General features: G+C 47.5%; 1 protein-coding gene across 1 annotated transcript in view; it reads right to left on the reverse strand.

The window, feature by feature from the left end:
• Nucleotides 1-23,599, reverse strand: part of EDN3 (endothelin 3) — a 306,240-nt gene that overhangs the window by 14,089 nt on the left and 268,552 nt on the right. The window contains exon 4 of the mRNA XM_069243422.1: nt 17,398-17,511. Within this exon, the coding sequence (XP_069099523.1) occupies nt 17,415-17,511 (97 nt within the window). The 3' untranslated portion in view covers nt 17,398-17,414. The remainder of the gene's footprint in view (nt 1-17,397; nt 17,512-23,599) is intronic.

The raw sequence follows: 23,599 nt of genomic DNA on the forward strand, positions 1-23,599 counted from the left end.
GTCAGTCACATCTTGCTCACCGTCGAGGAGAGATAAGTTATCAATGAGAACAAGGCTGTTGACGTCAAAGACCTTTTGGACTTAGTGAAGACTCCAGACATCAAGGGATTCGACTTCAAGCAGATCAATCCTTCTTTCTGCTGTGTAGGTCCACAAGGTAAGGAAGAAAAGGGTTCCACAAACTCAGACTATCACCTGCATCAACTCTTATGCCTCATCTCACACATCGGAGAATGCAGCCAGTAGCACTGGTATCTCCAGTGCATCCAACATCTTCTCAACCTACCTCTTCTACAGCTCCTCCACCGACCCTACCTCCATCATCTGTGCCTCAGTCTCCTACTTATACTCTGGTGACATCCACTGGAAGTTTGAGATCTTCCATAACCAAAACAAAAAATATCACTCTAGAAGTGAAATCAGACATCACCTTTCAAATCACTAGTCTCCTTCACAACATTACTCTTGAAACCACAGCGGGTCTCTTCACTGTTTATGATCTACACACTGGTCAAGAGCTACAAGATGCTCCAGAACACCTACCCTTCTTCATCCTCTGATCATCAGTTCTCTTAGACTCTTTTGGATTGCCTATTCGATGACATTACAACCTTCAACTAGATCAGAGGTTTAAATAAACTCAATATCCCAATACCAATGATTGAAACTAAACCTTCAGGGCTTTTTAAAATCCTGCACTACCATTCCTCTTCTTGTCCTTTGCTGCCCTTCCTTTCAACTCTTCTTGAACCGGCGATGGAGTTGTTTCCAGCTTCAGTTAAATTTTCACCAACACACCTACAAAAGAAATACAGGCCTCTTGAGCTGGACCCTTTTTTTCCTCATCTGGTTTCTTCACCTTATTCAGTTATAGTGGCTGTGACACAAATACATCATCCCACTTCACCACATTCCACAGCACCTCCTAAGAAGGAGAGTAAGAAACCCAACACAGTCAGAAGGACGTTTTATGGAACATCAGCAAAACCAGCAAGTGCAACCAACCTATTCTGACAGTATGACATACCTTTGTGGGAGACTCTATAGGGTTTTAAGAAAGCATTCTTAAGAAGATAGACAGGATTTCCTAAAAGTTCTTCAAGATGGTGTGTAGGTCACCAATCAAGTGAATAGTGCTTCTTCTGATTTAGCCACTCATTGTACTATCATGACCTGGCCCATTATTGACCTTCATGGCTCCACCTGACAGGATTAAAGCTAGAGGCTCACAAATGATTTTACACCTACCATTCTCCAGCAATACTTTAGGGCCCTGGGAGATAACGAGTAGTAGTGCATTACAAGCAGAGTTGAAGACACTTAAAGTAGCTGGCCTAGAGAAACGGAAGGAGTGCAGTAAGCATTGATACAAACTTTGCAAAAGACATTACCATCATCAGAGGATTGAAACCCATCAACTATCACAGTAGTCCTATCAGCAACAACAACATCAGAAGACTTTCCAAGCTCAAAAGACAGCAAAAGGAAAGGGTGGCCAACCAACAACAGCAGCCAAACCATGTCTACCCATTTCCGTTTGGGACTCCAGAAATGGGAAGCATAAGCACTCATTTGGTAGAGTGGTGGAAAATAACAGATAGATGGGTGGTGAGATTTGGGTATAACTGTTTTGAGGTTCAAGTCATCACCTTCAACCATTACTGCCACAGAAGAAATCTCAGTATCATCAAGAGCTGCATTTTTGTACATAAGCGCCCTTCTAAGCAAAGGAGGACTGAAATTGGTCCCTCTGCACCGGAAAAGAACGGGGGCTTACTCCTCTTACTTCGTGGTTCCAGAGTAGGACTAAAACAGGAAAACCCACCCAGTCCTAGGCCTTAGGCTGACAAATGCATAAAGAAAGAAAAGTTTAAAATGTTGGTACTTCCCTGTGTGCTGTGAGCCCTCAAGTTAGATTACATTCATATCCTCATCATTCTGGAACATTGCAAATTCTTGAGGTTTTGGGTGGGCAATTCCCATTAACAATAAAAAAAAGTTCTTCCTTTCCAAGGCAGCACCACTGACCTTTTTCAAGTGATGGGAGTGGTTGCAGCACACCTCAGAAGAATATTGTTGCAGTAAAGCTCAGAAGAATTCAAATCTATGTCTATCCATACTTAGATGTCTGACTTTTAAAAGCATCAACACCTCAAGAAGTCCAGCGTCATTACAACACTATCTGTGTTTCATCAAATGGGTCTCAGAGAAAATCACTCCACGTCCTTGGTGATTCCAGTGTAGTTCACCCGGTTCCTTGGGGCACTTATGAACACACTATGAGCAAGAGTGTAGCCTTCATTGGAGAGGCGTTTTTCTTGCTTCAAAGAATGAAACGCCTGACCACCCACCAAATTTCAGCGCCTGTGGGATTTTCTGGCTTCCTGCATTTTTCTTTTATTAAATACCTATCTGCAAATGAGACCAAAGCATCAGTGGCTGGAGACTAAGATGTCCACTCTTGCACATCACAGCTGCCCACCTGCTTGGAATACGGAATGCTTAAGCAGATTCTCTCAACAGAATAATTCAAGAGATTCACAAATGATTAATAAATGAAGATATCCTGCACAACATCTTCTGTGAGTGGGATTTTCCAGATCTTGACTTATTCAGAAATGCAGACAACAAGAAATGCTCAAAGTATGGATCTATTTATTACCACGCAGGAACTCTGGCAAATGTTCTTTTGATCAATTGGTCGAAGAGTGTTTACGCATTTGCTTCAGTCTTGCTGACTCTATCAGTGCTCATCAGACTCGTGTAAACTCCATTTAAGAGCTGCCGGGCCCCCGGGCCCCCGGGGTGTTGACATCCCAGGAGTGTGGGGCTCCTTGTAGGTGAAAAAGGAAGATGACGACCCTTGATGAAGTAAGTCGGGGGTTTTGGAATTTTGGGATTGACAGGAACCACAGGACTAACATTTTTTTCCATTAGACAATTTAATTTTTTCCCCCTTGTGTGACTACCGGGATCTTCCACCCCCATTGCCTTTGAAGCCTAATGATTGTGTCTTACATGTAGGTTGACAAACTTTTTATAGTTACTCGTGTCTGCATGTTTTTGTCACTTTATTTGAGTTACTGTGTGTGCTTTTATATGCGATTTAAAATGTTCTTCTGGGACATCCTTTAGCGTGAGAGAGAAGTGGGGGCAGTCTTGCGTATATTGCATGCCTAGGTGCACTCCAGGGCAACTCATGCAATGAGCATGTATAAACATTACTTATGGGGTGAATGTCACACCCTTAAACTTATTGAACCACATTTTCCTTTTATCAACCCAAAGACTAAAAAACGGAAAGAACGAGTTACTTACCTTCGGTAACGACTTTTCTGGTGGATACATTAGCTACCTGTGGATTCCTCACCTCATGAATACTCCCATGGCGCCAGCATTCTACGGAAATCTTCTTACTAGTCTCTGCACGTCGACGAGGACGTCACTGTCTCGCACGCGACGCCGTCTGACGTCATACAGGCAATAAGAGGTCCTCGACGACGTGCGGACGTCAGTACCAATCATTTTTTACGTGCATGAGAACAACCAGGCAATGCAATGAAAGAACAAAGCAACATCCATTATATTGTAAAAATACACCACATTGTATGAATAACTGTAAATCTTTTTTATGTACATATATATATATATATATATATAAAACTCTTTCTTTTAAAAATATATACACACACCAAGTATATACATAAGATATATACACATATACCTATATATATATATATAAATATATTATATATATACATCTATTGCACCCTCAAAGATCAAGAGGAGCGCACTCAAGGATTACTTGGCAAGACCATAAAGGCAACGGGGAGGCGGGTGGGACCGTGAGGAATCCACAGGTAGCTAATGTATCCACCAGAAAAGTCGTTACCGAAGGTAAGTAACTCGTTCTTCTGATGGATACAACTACCTGTGGATTCCTCACCTCATGAATAGAGTCCCAAAGCAGTACCACGCCCGGCGGTGGGTGCCTAAATGGTCAAACCAAGAAATCCTGCAGCACTGACCGTGCAAAATGGCCGTCCCTTCTAACCTCAGAATCTAAACAGTAATGTTTTGCAAAAGTGTGAAGGGACGACCAAGTTGCGGCCTTGCAGATGTCAACCACAGGAACACCTCTGGCTAAGGCCGAAGTGGCAGACTTAGCTCTGGTGGAATGAGCTCTAATGCCCTCAGGAGGATCCTTCTTTGCCAAAGAGTAACATATTTTAATGCAAAGAACAACCCACCTGGATAGTGTTCTCTTGTGGACTGCCTTTCCTCTCCTCTTGCCCACGTATCCAATAAACAGCTGATCCTCCAGCCTGAAATCCTTTGTTCTATCGATAAAGAAGCTCAACGCTCTCTTTGGATCCAGACGGTGCAGTCTTTCTTCCTCTTTGGAAGGATGAGGCGGAGGATAGAACGTGGACAAAGTAATTGCCTGAGCCAAATGGAAGGGTGAAACAACCTTCGGAAGGAAAGCAGCCTTGGTCCTCAACACCACCTTATCCCCATAAAAAGTTGTATAAGGGGGTTTTACTGATAAGGCCTGCAACTCACCCACTCTCCTTGCTGATGTTATAGCTATCAGGAAGACTGTTTTTAAAAACAAATACCTTAAGGGGCAAGAATGCATAGGTTCAAAAGGGGACCCCATAAGGAAAGTCAGGACTAAGGACAAATCCCATTGCGGCATAACGAATGGCTTTGGAGGATATTGATTTAGAAGACCTTTCAAGAATCTGATAACAATAGGGGATTTAAATAAAGATGGTTGGTCTGGAAGACATATGAAGGCTGACAAGGCCGATAAATAACCTTTAATGGTAGCCACTGCACAACCTTTCTGCGCCAGAGATAGAGCAAAAGACAAAACGTCCGATAGATGAGCTTGTAAAGGATCAATCTGCCTCTCTCCACACCACGCAACAAATTTAGACCACCTATTAGCGTAGATAGATTTAGTGGAGTGTCGCCTGGCCGCTAATATAACATCCACTACCTCAGGCGGGAGAGAGAAGGAACTCAGGTTGCCCCGTTCAATCTCCAGGCATGTAGGTGCAGACTCTGGAGGTTGGGGTGTAGAACCTGCCCCTGCGACTGCGAGAGGAGGTCTGCCCTGAAAGGGAGACGGAGCGGCGGGCACGTTGAGAGTTGGAGAAGGTCGGAGTACCACACCCTCCTTGGCCAATCCGGAGCTATTACGATTACTAGAGCCCGGTCTTGGCGAATCTTCCTCAATACTCGAGGAATCAAGGGTATGGGAGGAAACGCGTAAAGCAACTGGCCGCACCAGGTCATTTGAAACGCGTCCCCCAATGCTTCCTGCATCGGATACTGAAGGCTGCAGAACAACGGACAATGCGCGTTCTCTCGAGTGGCGAACAGATCTACCCGAGGAAACCCCCACTTCTGGAAGATTAAACGGACTTGATCTGGATGGAGACGCCACTCGTGGTCTGCCGAGAAGTGGCGACTGAGACTGTCCGCACGCACGTTCAAGACTCCGGCCAGATGGTTTGCTATCAAGCAAATCTGATGGTCCTTTGCCCAGGACCATAGTCGAAGAGCTTCTCTGCAGAGAAGGTACGACCCCACTCCTCCCTGCTTGTTTATGTACCACATCGTGGTAGTATTGTCCGTTAGGACCTGTACCGACTGACCACGAAGGGAAGGGAGGAAGGCCTTGAGAGCCAGACGTACAGCCCGTAACTCTAACAGATTGATGTGAAAAATCTGTTCCTCTGGAGACCAAAGACCTTTGATCTCCAGATCCCCCAGATGAGCTCCCCACCCTAGAGTGGAAGCATCCGTTATGACTGTGGCCACTGGTGGCGACTGCTGGAACGGCTTTCCTTGTGAAAGATTGTTGCTTGCAATCCACCACTTCAAATCCACAGCAGCATCTCTGGAGATCTTGACAGTACCCTCTAGATCCCCTCTGTGTTGAGACCCCTGCCTTCGGAGGCACCACTGAAGAGCCCTCATGTGCCAGCGAGCATGCGTGACCAACAGAATGCAGGAGGCAAAAAGACCGAGCAGACGAAGGACCTTGAGGACTGGAACTACCGCTCCATTTCGAAACATTGGAACCAAATCCTGAATATCTTGAATCCGCTGAGGCGGAGGAAAGGCCCGACCCAATGTCGTATCCAGTACTGCCCCTATGAACAGGAGGCGCTGAGAGGGCTCCAGGTGAGATTTGGGCTCGTTCACCGAAAAGCCCAGGTCGAACAACAACTGGGTTGTTGACTGCAGATGACGCAACACAAGCTCCGGGGACTTGGCTTTGATCAACCAATCGTCCAAGTAAGGGAATACTGCTATCCCCTTCCTTCTGAGCTCTGCCGCAACCACCGACATCACCTTCGTGAAGACTCGAGGTGCTGAAGTAAGACCAAACGGAAGGACCGCAAACTGGTAGTGTTGCGATCCCACCACAAACCGGAGATACTTCCTGTGTGACTTGAGTATCGGGATATGAAAGTAAGCATCCTGCAAGTCGACAGACACCATCCAGTCTTCCATGTTCAACGCCAAAAGCACCTGTGCTAGGGTCAGCATCTTGAACTTTTCCTGCTTGAGGAACCAATTCAAGATCCTCAGGTCCAGAATTGGTCTCAAACGACCATCCTTCTTGGGAATCAGGAAATACCTTGAGTAAACTCCTTGACCCCTTTCCTGCTCCGGGACCAACTCCACCGCGCCCTTTAAAAGGAGGACTTCTACCTCCTGTTCTAGCAACAGGAGGTGTTCTTGTGAACAATACGAAGGGCGGGGCGGGATGAGGGGCGGAAACTCCCGAAAGGGAAGGGTGTAGCCTTTTCCCACAACACTGAGAACCCAAGTGTCCGACGTAACAGTCTCCCATTTGGTGAGAAAATGCTGTAATCTTCCCCCTACAGGAGAGGAGTGAGTGGGAAATGGTGGAAGCCTAAGGCTGCTTCCCCTGCTGCACCCCGCCAGAGGATGAGGAAGAGGCAGAGTGCTGCTGAGAGGCTCCCCTGGTGCGGACCCTACCCCTCCCCCTAAAAGATCTATAGGGATGGGAAGAGGCAGGTTGCTGATATCTTCCCCGAAAGGAAGAGGAGGAAGAGCCACGCCCAAATCCACGAAACCTCCTGAAGAATCTGGAAGAGGCCGTGGAAGAAGGAGCTTGGAGTCCCAACGACTTAGCCGTGGCCCTGCTCTCCTTAAAACGTTCCAAGGCCGAATCAGCCTTAGCCCCAAACAGTTTGTCCCCATCAAACGGGAGATCCAACAATGTGGACTGTACATCTGCCGAAAAGCCCGAGTTACGTAGCCAGGCCTGTCTCCTTTCCACCACAGTTGTGCCCATTGCTCTGGCTACCGAGTCGGTGGTATCCAGTCCCGTCTGGATAATTTGGGTCGCAGCAGCCTGGGCATCAGAGACAAGATCCAAAAGACCCTGGGGAAGCTCTGTAAACGAAGAGGAGATGTCATCTATCAGAGCATGAATATACCTCCCCAGGATACAGGTCGCATTAGTGGCTTTTAACGCCAGACTGCAGGACGAAAAAATCTTCTTCGACTGCGCCTCTAGCTTTTTTGAGTCTCTGTCCCCAGGCACCGTCGGGAAAGAACCAGGCGCTGATTTGGACGAACAGGAGGCCTGCACAACCAAGCTCTCCGGCGTAGGGTGCCTAGATAGGAAACCAGGATCAGTTGGAGCCGCCCGATACCTCCTGGCCACGGCTCTGTGAACTGCTGGGGAAGATGCCGGCTTCTTCCACACCTCTAAAACCGGATCCAGCAGAGCGTCATTAAAAGGTAATAGAGGCTCCGCCGCGGCTGAGGCCGGATGCAACACCTCTGTCAAAAGGTTTTGTTTCGCCTCCACCACCGGCAAAGGCAGGTCCAAAAAACTAGCTGCCTTCCGTACCACTGTATGAAAGGAAGCAGCTTCCTCGGTATATTCCCCCGGGGACGAAAGGTCCCACTCAGGGGAAGTGTCCAGCCCACTGGCCGACTCCAGTCCACGCAGCCCATCACCCGAGTCCTCTAGCTCTCCTTCCTCTAGGGCTCGTTGGTACTCCTGCTCCTCTAGTACCCGGAGAGCACGCCTCCTTGAATGCAGTCGTTGCTCAATCCGCGGAGTCGACAACACCTCCGCCGAAGTCGGAGATCGGCGCCGATCTTCCGAAGCCACCGACGCCGCCTCCGGCGCCACAGGTAACTTCGGCGCCGACTGAAGAGCAGATGAAACGGATGGACCCACCGGAGTCACAGGCCGAAATCTCGACGTCGACGGGATGGAAATCCCTGGGGCCAATCCCTCCGAAGCCATCGGAGCGGCCACCGGCGCCGACACTGGCGCCGAGCCCACGTTCCCAAACGGGAGAAAGGGCATAAAGGGTGCCGGCCGAAGAGGCGCAGGATCACCCAAAGAAAAGGCCAAAGGCCCAGCCGGAGCACCCCCTGGAGCCATCTGTTGGAAGATGGCATACATCGCATTCAAGAATGCGGAACTATCGGCTCCAGGGGTGGGAAAAGCCGGATACTGGGGTGCCTGACTAGGAGGCGACCCCGACGCCGGCCTCGGCGTCTGCGCCGGAGAAAACACCTGAGGCTCCAATACCTCAATCACCGACGCCTGTCCAGGCGAAGTTGGAGACGTCGGAGAGAGCAACGGCGTCGAAGGATGCGGCGTCACCGTGGGGCTGACCTCCCATGTCCTCCGGCGCCGATCCGGAGACCTGGAACGAGCCTCCCTTGAATGACGCCGAGATTCTCTACGGCGCCGGGAGTCTCGATGACGCCGATGTCTTGGAGAAGACTTTTTCTTGTGATGCTTCTCCTTTGACTTGGCCATAAACAGCTTCGCCTCGCGTTCTTTAATGGCCTTTGGATTCATGTGCTGACACGAATCACAAGTCGAGACGTCGTGGTCGGAGCTCAAACACCAAAGGCAATCGGAATGAGGATCCGTCACCGACATCTTGCCTCCACACTCACGACAAGGCTTAAATCCAGACTTTCTCTGCGACATTATTTCCACAGAGAAAGAGTACGCAGCAAGATATACACTGTAACCGCAAGAGTAACAGTTGCTCCCTCGAAGATAACCGTTTCGAATGCACGGAAAAAAGGGAACTGACGTCCGCACGTCGTCGAGGACCTCTTATTGCCTGTATGACGTCAGACGGCGTCGCGTGCGAGACAGTGACGTCCTCGTCGACGTGCAGAGACTAGTAAGAAGATTTCCGTAGAATGCTGGCGCCATGGGAGTATTCATGAGGTGAGGAATCCACAGGTAGTTGTATCCATCAGAAAGGTCCTTTATGGTCTGTATGTTTCATGTTATATGTTCACTATAATTGTTGAAACGTTGGTAGTGCCTCTCAATAAGTATAGTGTTTTAAAAATAATTAAAAAAGCTCCTTTTTGATCCAGAAGACAGCCTGTTGACCCTGAGTGGCACTCTGAAGGCAGAAACATGTCGACCCAATGATGTTACTGGCCATAACACCCAATTAGATCTCCTTGTTGTTAACTCTGCAAAAGGACCCTAATAATAAAATGGCGTTAGTATCTAGGAGGCAATTTAAATTCACATCTTAAGCTCTTATTCACAAATAAGAGCTCCACTTACAAACTGTTGATCCCACTCACCCACATTAGGTGTAGTGGTTGAGGATCTGATAATGAACCATGCCATGCGTGGTTCTTTGGGTAAGGATCCTACGAAGATCTGCCAGGATCCCACTAATTCACCTGTGTGTGGACCTGCTATTAATCTGATTCTATGTTAGGACCCCACAAACTGATCCCTTTAAAATGAAGGAAACATTATGGATTAAGGTGAACCCTCCTTTGTCAAGTTAAGTATTAATATTTACGTCCATCTAACCATATATTAAAGCTTGCATACAACCACAAAGTCCTAAATCCACTGATGCTTCCTACCGCCATTCATCGGTGTCTGCAGGTGCATTTGTTCTTGTAATTTGCATTCTGCACATGTATTAGAGTATTCTTTATGTGCACATGGACGTTGTCTATTGGTGCATTAAAACATATCACAGGCTAAAATGCGGCCATCTCAGCACTACAGTGAACTCGTACATCTATAGGAAGCCAGACGCATTGCTTCTTCTAATGTTTGGGCATTACAGGCTGCAGATTTCCAGGCTGCCATGATTGTTGAAACAAGCTGTGCCAACTACTTGTTATTAACCACACTTGGCAGTCTATTTAGGGAAGCTTTCCACCAATAGCCTGCGGGCTGTGTACTTAAGTTCTGCTTCTAATTCCTCCTGCTTTTCCCCCTCCCTACCAACATCTCCCACGACGATCTTGCGTCAGCTAGCAATTATTTTTTAGACCAGCTTCGAGACTTCAAATGGACAAATTAAAATAACTTCACATGCTACATTCAAACTTTTATTTTTGGCACATTCAGTTCAGCAAGTATATTTTTCAGCACAAAGAAAGAAGAAAGGGACATCTATTAGCACTTTGACTTGGACTGGATATTTGAGGAGGGGGAAAAGTAAAGAAAAGGTATGTGTTCGTTGGAATGTAAGATCCGCATGCCCTTCGCAGGAAACTGTGCGTTTTAAATGATCCTACATACATGTGTGCAGGTAGTTTGCACAAACTTAACACTGGGCCGTCACTACAGAGAAGGTGTTCGTGAAAATGCTTTCTCAATGATCTTTAGTGCACTTTGTCTAGAATGTAATATAATGAACATTCTCTGAAGGGGCAACGCACTGTTATACTGGGATTAGAGGTCCAGTTTTATAAATATTAAATACGAAGCATCTGTGCTCTGTCATAAAACAACATGCATTCTTTTTTATTGTACATGACTTAAAATAACCAAATTGGAGTTGCATATGTACATAGACAGATCTTAGTCAGAAGTGAGTCTGGAGTTGATCTCTTACTATGGTGCAAGATCTGGATTAAAAGGGGGTTTGCAGTGCTTTCTGAGGTGGGCATGGAGGAGGAGAGCGAGGGCCAAGGGGCTATTTGTTCCAGGCATGGGTTGCACTCACCAAGAAGGCTTGCTCCTTTCTTTGTGGCACTTTCTGGATTTCAGTTCTCCACAGCACTTGGATATCAATGGGTCAGAGACTTGCGGTTTCTGGCAAGACTTTAGGGTTTCTCGAAATGGACTGAATTAAAGATGAAACATTTAAGTTGCATTAATGCTCGAAAAGGGAGCCGCTGCAGTTCTCTCAGAGTTGATGTACGATGATCAGACATATCTGGTAGAGACTTCTAGTTGCTGATTCGTTACCTTTGAATTTCTCCAGGCGTCAGTCTGGATCTTGAGATTTTTCTTCGAGCAGTACCTCTGCGTGCCATCAGGTGGAGTCAGTCGTTGCTGCCGGAGTTGTTGGCGTAGAGTTCACCGTGATGGCGTCCCGATCGTATATAAGCACCACCCCGGCGCGCTGACATCAGTTATTTTATTTCCGAGCCACCATTTGCGCAGATCTGGAGAGAGCTACATCAGTCACTTTTTGACTACAACAACACTTTTGTCGAATTCTTTTTGACGAGGTTGTGGATGCATCAACAGATGTCTCGCAAGACAAGTTTCAAGCCCTGCGACTCCTGTCACCGAATGATGTCGGTGGCGGATCAGCACCTCGTGTGTCTTTGGTGCCTGGAGCGCAATCACGACCCTACATTGTGCTCAGAGTGTCAGGCCGTGAACCCGTAAGCTTTGAGGGAGCGGGTCCCTAAAGCTCATGTCGGCCCGACACTCAACTCCACAGTGCTCACGGTCTCGATTGAGAGGAAGGTCTTGAGACCAGCCGTGGAGTAACCACCACTCTTTGTCCCCTGGACATTCACGACTTCCTGGGAGACGGAGCCACCCCTGCTCAGCTCCAAGAGTTTTATGCTGCAATGCGCCTCATTTTTGGGCAGACCAACCACCTTCGGCGCCCTCGGGCACAGGTGAGTTGGTGGGGGCCCCCTCAGGTTCAAAGTTGTCGGCTTCCACCGCGGCTCCAGAGGGCTCCTCCGGAATCAATCGCGGATCTGTCCTGATGCTGGTCATGCCACAGTGACCTTCCCCGGCCTCGGGTCAGAGGTCGACACTTCAGACGTCGGTTGGGCCCACAATCAACATCAATCCCATTCTCATACCCAACGACCCAGAGGCGGAACAACGTCGCTCGATGCCGATTCCGTTCTCTATGGGCTCTCCTGGGTCCAGGGTTGACCAGACCCTTATGCTTATGGGTATGAATACGGTGAGAGTTTGGAGAGGATGCTGGGCCCTTTAGAATACCAGCTTGACCCCCAAATGGACTGGGTGTAGGATTTGGGAGATGCTAGCTACCTTCTGTGGAGATTAGGCCTAATATCCTAACCGACGTGCTTCAGCCAGGGTCTTCCTCATCAGAACTCCTTCTTCCCTTTAATGAGGCACTGACTGACGTCCTTTTGGGTACTTGGTCCAGACCCAGCACAGGGTCTCCTGTGAATAGGACGATTACCCGCTGCCATCGGCCTGCACCATCAGACCCAAAATTCCTCACCCAACACCCCACGCCTGAGAGCCTTGTCATCTGGACTTCCTCTTCATTTGGCGCATTCCCTGCCGCACCCCCGGATAGGGAATCTAAAACATTGAACACCATGAAAGAAGTTGTTTTCTTCCAACAGTCTTGAGCTGCGGTCCGTGAACACTGCATGCCTTTTTGGTCGCTATTCCCATACTCTCTGGGATACAATCACGCAAGTGCTGCCTAGAGTTCCAGGGGAGGCCCGGACTATCCTTTCCTAAGCCTTACCAGATGGGAGGGATGCAGCGAAGTTCATGATTCGTTGTGTACTGGATAGGACCGACTCCCTAGGCAGATCGGTTGCATCGACCGTGGCATTGAGACGCCACGCCTGGCTGAGGACATCTGGCTTCTCAGGGGATATCCAGCAATCCTTGATGGCACACGTCTCTTTGGAGGTTCAAGGATTCCCGAGCCACGGCCCGGTCCCTTGCCCACAAGCATGCTCCTAGACCCCAGCAGTCTGTCTTTCACCCCTTTCGTGGCTACTGAAGGGGAACCCAACCACATCCTTTCGCCCCAGGCCATCGACCCGCGCTTGCTGTACAGCCCCTGCGCGGCCGCAGATGCAATATCCCAATGCCCCTGGGGATCAGGGAGTCAGCGGGTCGCCCAGTCCACCTCAGCCCCTGCTTCAGCCTCAAAACCTTCCTAGTCAGTAGGGACACCAGGAACCAGCTGGCGGCAGGATTCGCCATCACCTGCCCCAATGGCAATCCAGTACCTCAGACAGGTGGGTTCTCCAGATTGTCTGAAGGGGCTACTCCCTCCCCTTTGAGACACCTCCTCCAGCCAAGCCAACTTTATACAGTCGCATATCGGAGGATCATATGGCGCTTCGCCGCGAAGAGTCCAAGCCCTTTTGGCCAAAGGAGATATAGAGAGGGTTCCGTTGCCAGAAGTAGGTTGTGGTTGCTATTCCCGCTACTTTCTGGTGCCAAAAAAAGACATGAGTCTTTGTCCTATATTAGATCTTTGGTCCCTCAACCTCTTCCTCGAAAAGGAGAAGTTCAAAATGTTGACAGTGGCTCAGGTCCTATCTGCCCTGGATCCCGGAGACTGGATGGTAGCGTTAGACTTGCAAGACGCATACTTCCCCATTCCTGTCTTGCCAGCCCACAGAAGTTACCTACTATTCGTGGTAGGTCACAAGCACTTTCAGGTTTACCATGCTCCCTTTACGCCTTACCAGTGCCTCTCTTGTGTTCACGAAAGTGATGGTATCGGTGACAGCTCATCTGCGCAGGTTAGGGGTCCCAGTGTTCCCCTACCTTGACGATTGGCTGTTGAAGGCAAACTCGCCCCAGCCAGTCGTCTCCCACCTCCAGACTACGGCGAACCTTTTGCATTCGCTGGGGTTCACTATCAACGTGTCGAAGTCACGCCTGACTCCTTCTCAGACGCTCCATTTCATAGGAGCTGTTCTGGATACAGTGCAGTTTCGGGCATATCCTCCCGAAAAGCAAGTCCAGGATATTCGGGCTATGATACCGATGTTTCAGCCTCTATCCTAGATTTCAGTGAGAATGACTCTGAGGCTGCTGGGCCTCATTGCCTCCTGCATCCTTCTAGTTCAAAATGCCAGATGGGATATGCGGGCTCTTCAGTGGGACCTGAAGTTCCAGTGGGCGCAGCATCAGGGGAGTCTCTCTGACAAGATCCAGATCTCGGAAGGAACTGCAAGAGACCTGCAGAGGTGGTTAACAAATCAGGACCGGGTCAAAGGCAAATACCTCTCCTTTCCCCGACCAGATCTTACAGTCATGACAGATGCATCACTCCTGGGATGGGGCGGCAACATGGGAGAGGCGGAGATCAGAGGCCTTTGGTCTCCGGCAGAAACCGGGCTCCATATCAATCATCTGGAGCTCTGAACGATTAGACTAGCATTAAAAGCATTTCTTCCCGCTCTCAAGGGGAAAGCAGTGCAAGTGTTCACAGACAACACCACTGCCATGTGGTACTGCAACAAACAAGGCAGAGTGGGGTCATAGACCATTCGTCAAGAGGCTCTTTGCCTCTGGACTTGGCTGGAACGTCAGGGCAGGACAGACCTGGTGGGCTCCTTGAATGCCAGAACAGACAAACTCAGACAAACGATACGTGGTCGATCACGAATGGCATCTCCATCCAGAGGTCGCGCAAGGTATTTTCCTTCAGTGGGGAGAACTTTGGTTAGACTTGTGTGTCTCAGTAGAAAATGCGCAATGTCAGCTGTTTTGTACGTTGGAATTTCCAAGGCAACACTTTTCGTCACAAGTGGAATTCAGGCCTCCTGTATGCCTTTCCGCCTATACTACTTCTGCCCAGAGTTCTGAAGAAGATCAGGTAAGACTGGGCCCAAGTTTTACTGGTGGCTCCGGACTGGGCACGAAGAGTCTGGTATCCTGAGCTGTTGAGCATGGCCATAGCTCCTCTGATCAGACTGCCTCTTCGGGAAGATCTTCTGTCGCAGAAGCCGGGGAGGGTTCTCCATCTGAACCTGTCCACAGTCTGCCCCCTTTGCTTGGAGATTGAGCAGCAACAGTTGATGTCTTTTGACCTGCCACCTGAAGTCTGTAACTTTATCTTGGCAGCCATGTGTCCCTCAACCAAAACCATATACGCCAGTCTTTGTAAGAAATTTGTGGCATGGATCCTCTATCTGCTCCTCTTTCTCAAGTCCTCCTCTTTATTCTTTCCCTTGCCCAGCAGGGCTCCACCCTGGGCACTCCTAAGGGATATCTTTCAGCTATCTCTGCTTTCTGGAGGTTATCAGATCAGCCTTCCTTATTTAAATCTTTTATTGTTGGGAGGTTTCTTAAAGGCCACACACATCTCTTTCCTCCTATCCCATTCATCATCCCCCAATGTGATCTAAACCTGGTATTAACATACCTTATGTGTGCCCCGTTTGAGCTGCCACACAACTGCCCTTTACGGCTCTTAACCATCAAGACTGTCTTTTTAGTTGCCATTACTTCTGCCCGCAAAGTAAGTGAGCTCCAGGCTGTCATCTAAGCCACCTTTCCTGGCAATACACCCTGACAAAATGGTACTTTGCACAAGGGCTTCTTTCCTACCAAAAGTAGCTATACCCTTCCATGTCGGACAGTCCATCACCTTGCCTACCTTTTATCCACCCCCCCATCCCTCTCACGAAGAGGAGAGACTCCACCATCTGGACCCTAAAAGAGCATTGGCGTTCTACCTTGATTGTACCAAAGACTTCCGGTGGATGATCAACTCTTTGTGGGATATGTGGGTGCGAAGAAGGGTAAGGTGGTGCAGAAGAGGACCATTTCTTGATGAGTGCTCCTATGCATCAAAATGTGCTAAGCTTTGGCAAAGAAGCAACCTTCTGAAGGTTTGCGTGCTCACTCCACCAGAGCTACTGCTGCTACCCCAGCGCTAGCACGGGGCGTTCCAGTCCTGGACATCTGTCAGGCAGTGACGTGGGTATCTCTGGAGACTTTTACCAACCACTACTGCCTGGACAGTCAGGTCAGAAGGAACGGCTGCTTTGGTCGTTCGGTCCTGCAGGACTTCTTGGTGTGATCTTAGTTCGCAGCCCACCACCGGGAATGTATTTCTCGGGTATCTATTCAAAGGTAAGGAATCTGCAACTAGAAGTCTCTATCAGTTGTACAAGTTACTTACCTTTGGTAACGATATATCTGGTAGAGACATATTCTAGTTGTAGATTCCTTACCGACCCGCCCATCCTCCCCCACTGCAAACTGATTTCTAGGGACAGGAACTTCCCATTAAGGGCCCTAGCTTTGGCACACCACTCTGTGTGCTTCATGGCTCCGTACTACTGGCGTGGAAAGTCGTGAAAAGCAACACACGTCAGCGTGCCGGGGTGGCGCCTATATACGACCGTGACATCATCACAGTGAACACGACGCCAACGTTGCCTGCGGAGTCGACCGACGCCACCTGGCGGCACACAGAGGTACTGCTTGAAGAAAAATCTCCAGATCCAGACTGACGCCTGGGACAATTCAAAGGTAAGGAATCTGCAACTAGAATATGTCTCCACCAGATATATTGTTACCGAATGTAAGTAACTTGTACATTTTGTCCTGCAGTTAGTTACACAGGCCGCTCCATGGAACAAGACTTTAGGGGTGACCAAAGTGGTGCTGAATAGTCTTCGCAAGCAGATGTATATAGTAGAATATGTTACTTAGTGTCGAGATGCCCCTACGGGTGTCGATATGCTTTTTAAATACCGGTTATATTACGTATGACGGTTTAACTGATGAGCTACAGGGCAGGGTGAAGCGAAAAAGTGTGGGTAACCAAGCCTGCAGTGGGCTGCTTGACTGTACAAATTGCTAAAGCTCAGAGTGAATAATATTTGGCTGTGCTTGCTGCAAGAACCACAACAGCTTCAGAAGTACGACCAGTGCAATGCACAAACATGTGGTTACATTGTAAATGTTACATTGGCAACTAAAAGGATGTTAACATTAAGGTTGCTTATTACTTTTTTTTAAATAAGGAAACAGTTGTTTGGAATTCTCTTGTCGGTGTAAAACCATTTTTTTTTACTGCAGCACACCCACAATAAGGAACCTGATCACTGTAGTTTAAGGGAAGATCCCAAAGTTCAACCATGCATATGTCAGTAGCGAATGTAAATTAAAAATTAAATATATATTTTACTATAAGAAAGAGGTCTGCTTATTGAGACGATTTTTGGAAATGGGTGGAGCATGCAACAAGATTATTTTTTTCTTGACAGATGTATGGCAGTCATTCAGTTGTTCCATACTTTGATACTGTATATAAGAAGTGACTGCCGTGTGCATCGCCGTTGTTTTTTTATGTTTGTTCACATTTTCAACCATCCTACCGTTTCTGCCGTGAGGCCTACAAAATGCCCGACGCTTGACGATTTCTGCTCGCTCGAGTTTGGCTCTGCTTGCCTTGGCTGCTCCTCAGTGTTCTTTCCTGTGAAACCTTTTTCCTGCAAAGAGAGAAGATCACTTCAGATTCTGTAAGGCAGGGATTTGACTCTGAATGCATTCCCACAGCCAGAACCCCACTGGGCAGCCTCCTAACAGTGGCCAAACAATGGAATGTCCTTCTACCGGATGCTAGAAATGGGAGAGCCAGCACATTAAGGTGGAGATCCGAGCCAAGAGCCGTAAAATATTTGGGATGTAAATCATGCAAAAAACACCATGTAGGAATATGATAAAGTCTGTGTGTAACAGAGTTTGTCTGTTTTTTAAATCAGGAATTTGTCGCCGCACGTCTTTGCTGTTTTAACAGGATGCTTAAGAGCTGTCTTATTTTAATTGCTTTTATTATTCTGTATTTAAGATGTAGCATTATCAAATGTCAAATCTTTTTAAAAATGTACATTGTTATATTTCTGCTACGTTTTATTTACTTTTTGTGCTTTTATGATTATTTTGTAATAATCAAATAAAGTTTAAAAGTTAAAGTATTGGTAAACAAAAGGCAACTGAATTATGTAAACATAGATCAAGGCTGAAAATCTTTTATCGTCTCAAATAAAAAAGGGTAGCCACGGCTGTTGTTGTGTTTATAGAGGTCTGCTATAATCTAAATGCATGGCAGGAGAACCCTTAGTCCACGGTGTTTATCACTTAATGATTAGAACAAATGAATATCTGCATGATAAAACTTCATATTCATGATGTCGTTTTCTATTGAAATATAAAACATGATCCATTATACAGGACCCAGACATGGCCAAGGAATTTCAGAAGTGAAACCTCTTAGAGCTGTCTATTTGTTGACCCTCACTGTTTTTATACAGGAAGTGTTCTGGTGACGTCCTGTGGTACGGACATATGCTGTCTGTCAATGATGGTCCACATAATATCATCTTCATTAGGTGTTCCATGACACAGGTCTTCACATTTCAAGGTGTCATATTAATAGGACAAGTTACTTACTGGCAGTAACAATCTCTCTGGAGGACACTCTATCTACCTGCAGCTTCCTCACCTGTAGAACAACCCTAGGCGTCAGACTGGTTCTGAAACTTAAAAACAACAATGCCGCAGATAGAGGGCACTGGACTCAGATGGCAACAGAAGTGACATCAGATGACACTACCGAGGCCATAATGTGCCCTCCCCAGTGTATTGACAACAGTTTCTCACCGTTTTCCAAAGTGCTTGCGGCGAGATGGCAAACTGACATCAATGAAGTGTTGCAGTACCAAAATAATGTAAGATGGGATCTTATTAACTTTTCCTGTAAGTCATTCATCAAATGGCAAAGCGGGCATGTTGGTGAGGAATCTGCAGGTAGAATATCCACCAGATCGATCAATATCACAGGTAAGTAACTTTTTCTTGAGATGGATAGTTCTATCTGCAGGTTCCTCACCTATCAAATAGATTTCACAGCAATACAGAGCCCAGGAGGAGGGTTGATAGGTGATCAGATCAGGGAATCTCGCAGGACAGACCTGGCAAAGTGTTTATCCCTATGCACCTCTGCATCTAGGCAGTAATGCTTCACCAGAGTGTGCAATAAAGCCACATCGCTACCTTACGGGTGTCTGCAATCGGAAAACCTCGAGCATGTGCAGAAGTGGTTTGTTAAGCGACGATGGAATGAGCTCTGATCCCCTCTGGAGGGTCCTTCTTGGTTAAGGAATAGCTAGTCTTGATGCAGAGGATACTCCGTTGAAACAGAGTCCTCTTCTGTACCGCCTTACTTTTTTTGGAACCACAGTTGCCAACAAAAAGTTGGTCATTTGATCAAATGTCTTTGGTGCGATCCTGGTAGTAATTAACTGCCTGCCTAGGATCCAACATTCCTCCTCTTTTGTAGGATGAGAGAGAGGGTAGAAGATTGGAAAAAGGTGATAGATTGGGCAGGATAAAAAGGAGTGACCACCTTGGGAAGGAAAGCAGCTCAGATTCAGAACTCCAATTTATCTAGAAAGGCGTTAGTGAAAGGAGGGCAACAGCTTAGGGCTTGCACCTCACTGACCCTTCTAGCAGATGTGATGGCAACAAGAAACACATTCTTGAGGGTAAACATATGAAGGGTACAACTATGAAGGAGCTCAAATGGAGTCCTCATCAAAAAAGGTAAGAACCATATTTAAGCTTCATAGAGGAACCACAAAGGGAGTGGGTGAAAATAGATTGGCCGGGGCCTTAAGAAAATGCATGACAGCAGGGAACTTAAAAGAGATGGCTGATCCGGCAGGGAGAGAAAAGCGGACTTCTTCACAGTGCCAAATTGTAGCACTTGCAATATTTAAACTGCAAGGGATCCACACCCTTGTCCGCACACCATGCAACAAAAAGTTCCCCATATGCCAGAATAAGCAGATTTAGCGGAGGAACGACTCGCAGATAATATGGTGTCTACCACTTTCTGTAACAGCTGAAAAGAGCTTTGTTGTCCCCGCTCAATCTCCAAGCACATAAGAGGAGGTTTCGGAGATTGGGATGCAGAATCAGTCCCTCCAACTGTAAGAAAAAGTTTGGTCTGAATGAAAGGCAAAGTGTGGGACAAATGGAGAAGCGCAGAAGGTCTGCATACTGCACCATTCTCTACCAATCCAGGGAGATTAGAATGTCTTGGCAACTCCTTCTGAGAACTCAAGGAATCAAGGGTATGGGGAAAACGCGTAATACTGCTGAAAGTTCCACCTCAACTGATACTTGTCCCTGGAGGCTTCCCTTAATGCATAGTAGATGGCACAGAACTGTTGGCACTGCACATTTTCCAAGGAAGCAAGTAAGTCTACCTGAGAAGTGCCGCTCTGGGTAAAGATGTCCTGGACTACCTCTGATATAAGACACTACTCATGATCTGCAAGATATCACCTGGTCAGGCTGTGGGCTCTGGGCTCTGGGCTCTGACATTCAGAAACCCATCTAGGTTTGGTAGTGAAACAAATCCCTTGGTGGTGTGCCAAGAACACAAGTTTCAATGCTTCCAGGCAAATAAGGTGATATCCTACTCACCTCCGATTGTTCACGTATCACATCTTAATAGTGTTGTCCATCAAGATCTGGAAGAACCGACCTATGGATGGAAGGGAGGAAGGCCTTGAGTGCCAGCCAAATTGAATGCAGTTCCAGGAGGTTGATGTAAAATACCTGTTCTCCCAGAGGAACCTGATCTCCAGATCCTCCAAATGGGCTCTTCATCCAGCAGTGGAGGCATCAGTCACGTAGTCTTAGCCAGAGTGGGGAGTAAAGGCCATCCCACAAGTCAGCTCACCTCCTTCCCTTTCCAAGCCACTGTCGCTGCAGTGCTGGGGGAGATCACAATGGAGTCCGCAGGTTTCCTCTATGCTGGAACCATTGCCTGCAGAGGCACCACGGCAGGGTCTGCCAACATACATACAAAACTAGAAGGATGCAGGAAGCCAGTAGATCAGGATTGGAACTCTCGCAGTTTGCTGAAAGGATGGAACCATCTCCTGTATGTCCTGTATTATTTGTGACAGGAAAGGCATGGAGAAGGATGGTGTCCAGTACTGACCCTATGAACTGAAATCATTCGGAGGGACACGGGTGAAATTTGGGCTTGTTGATCGAAGAGCCCAGATCTTCCTGCAGAGATTCAGTCCACTGCAATGGCATGACCCCATGTCAGGCAAGCTGGCTTTGAGGAACCAGTCGTCAAGTTATGGGAAAACAGGGATACCATACCACCTTTGATAGATGGCAACTACTTTCATGAAGAGTTGAGGTGCCAATGTCACAGAGCAGTACTGCCAATTGGTGGTGAACCTATCATAAATACTTCCAATGCGACAGCAGGATCGGGATGTGGAAGTGTGCACCCTGAAGGTCGAGTTAGATCATCCAGTCTCGAAGTGCCAACGCCAGTAAAACTTGAAGTAGGGACAGCATCTTTAACTTTTTCTTTTTGAGGAAGACGTTCAGGCCCATGAAATCCAGAATCAGACCACTGTCCTTTTGAGATATTAGAAAGTAACACGTGTAACAATCCGGACATTTTTCATTCTCTGGCACTTAATTCCTTTGTTCCTTTGTAGAGGAGAGATGCCACCTCCTGCTGAAGAATGGCCAAATGTTCAGGAGGAGGAAAAGATGGAGGAGGTGGGCTGAGGAGTGCAACCTGAAGGAAGGGAAGGGAAGGGTGTAGCCCTCTTCTATGATTTGAACGGCCTACTGGTCTGAAGTAATGGCTTTCCATGTAGGAAGAAAGTGAGACACCGACCCTCCCACAGGCATTGTGTGGGGTTGCGAAAGGCAATTAGATCTGCGGGGGGATGATGACAGGGAAGAGAAGGAGAGTTGCATGGTGGATCCGCACCCCATTTCTCGTTGTAGTCCCGTGTATTGTCTGTTGAGCAGGTTAGGCTCCTGCTGGAGTACCTGCTGGAACTGTCTGGAAAAATAAGGGGGATCCTCTGCCAAAGCCTTGAAGGTTCACGAAGAAGCTAATAGGCTTTGCTCAGAGTTAGGAGCTCTAGTCCTAGGGAGCACACAATGGATTTGGAGGTCTGATATTGCTCCAGTGCCGAATAGTTTGTGTCTCCAAACAGGCGGGTTCCATCATATGGGGGGCCTATTTAATTGGACTGAACGCCTAAGCAAAAGTTGGATGTCTGTAGCCAAGCATGACGTCTCATGTTGACTGAGGTGCCTATGGCTCGTCTAACAGAGTCTGCCATGTCCAGCTCAGATTTGATGATGTGTTTGAGATGCATTTTGACCGTTTGCTATGAGTTCTTGCAAGTGGTGTTTTTCACATCTGCTGGAGCACGTGGTAGCATTATCTGGGCCATGTTCCTTAATGCATGGGTACAAGATGCTAGAAGATAGTACCTGAGGGTTATATCCCAGCAGAAAAAACACTTTTACCCCAGGTCTCCAGATGTTTAGACTCGTGGTCCGAAGTGTTTGTGGGAAAGGCACCATCAAACTGGGCTCCTGAACAAGAAGGCTAGGTAGTTACATTCTCCAGTGATGGGTGTGTGGAAAGAAAGGCTGGATCTCAGGACCATGGTGATAATGGCAGGCCACACGCCGGTTGACCACCGGTGTAAAGGAGGGCTTCTCCCACACCACCATGAGGGGTTCGTTCCAGCAATACCTCATTGAAGGGGGAAAAGAAGTTTGGAAAAGGCTGACGAAAGCAGGAGAACTTCAGTAAGGACTTTATTATTTGCTTCAGTAGTAGATAGTTGTAAACCCCAAACCTGCCTCCTTTAGTGAAGTGAAACAACTTCCAGTATTAGTGGACCTGCAGGGAATTTGTGACCAGCTCAGGGGAGGTATTCAAGCCACTTGCCAACAGGAAGCCGTGAAGATCAAGAGGTTTCTGGTCCTGAGCAGCACAAGGATCATAATATGTAGGATCTGAGTCTGTTCAGAAATCTGTAGGCCTCCTCTTTCATCAATCGCTGGGCAACTATGCTACAGTGGACCTGGGGCTTGACGTCAGGTTGGGGCGCCAACAGAGTGGTATCTTGTGCTGAGGAAGGTAGTGGTAGATGCAGAAATGGCACATCCACTGCATTGGTTGTAGGACTAAAGCACTGGATCAAAGTGGTTAGATGGATTTGAAGGTTCAGCTCTGAGCAGTGTCGGCTGGAAGGGCATGAACAAAAGCATACATATAGAGTTTGCTACACGTGAAGGTACACTGGATGGCATTGATGCTTTAAAGAAGATAAAAGGCGTAGGGTAAGGTGTCTACGAAGGCTCTTGGGGTCGAGGGGGTGGTGCCAAATGTTCCTGGAATGGAAGGCTGTCCGAAGCTGGGTTCATGGAAAGTTAGGAGTTGCTCGGAATATCTCAAGGCATCAGCTCAATATGTTCCAACTCCTTGAATGAAAGGCCTGTAGGACATTGAGAGCTACAATGGGTCTTATCTCTGGAGTGTTTCTTGTCCTTTCTCCTATGTCTTCTTACCTGACAAAGAAGATGGAGATGGGGAACTATGTTGAAAAAGCTTTTGACAGCAATCTTCAGCCTTAGCCCTGATCTTAGAGAGCTTGATCTCTTGTTCCTTGAAAGCTTTTGGATGCATGGAAAGGCATGAGGAGCCCAACTTGGAGTTGTGATCGACTA

Source organism: Pleurodeles waltl, chromosome 7 (assembly GCF_031143425.1).
Source record: "Pleurodeles waltl isolate 20211129_DDA chromosome 7, aPleWal1.hap1.20221129, whole genome shotgun sequence".
In the NCBI taxonomy this organism is placed as follows: Eukaryota; Metazoa; Chordata; class Amphibia; order Caudata; family Salamandridae; genus Pleurodeles; species Pleurodeles waltl.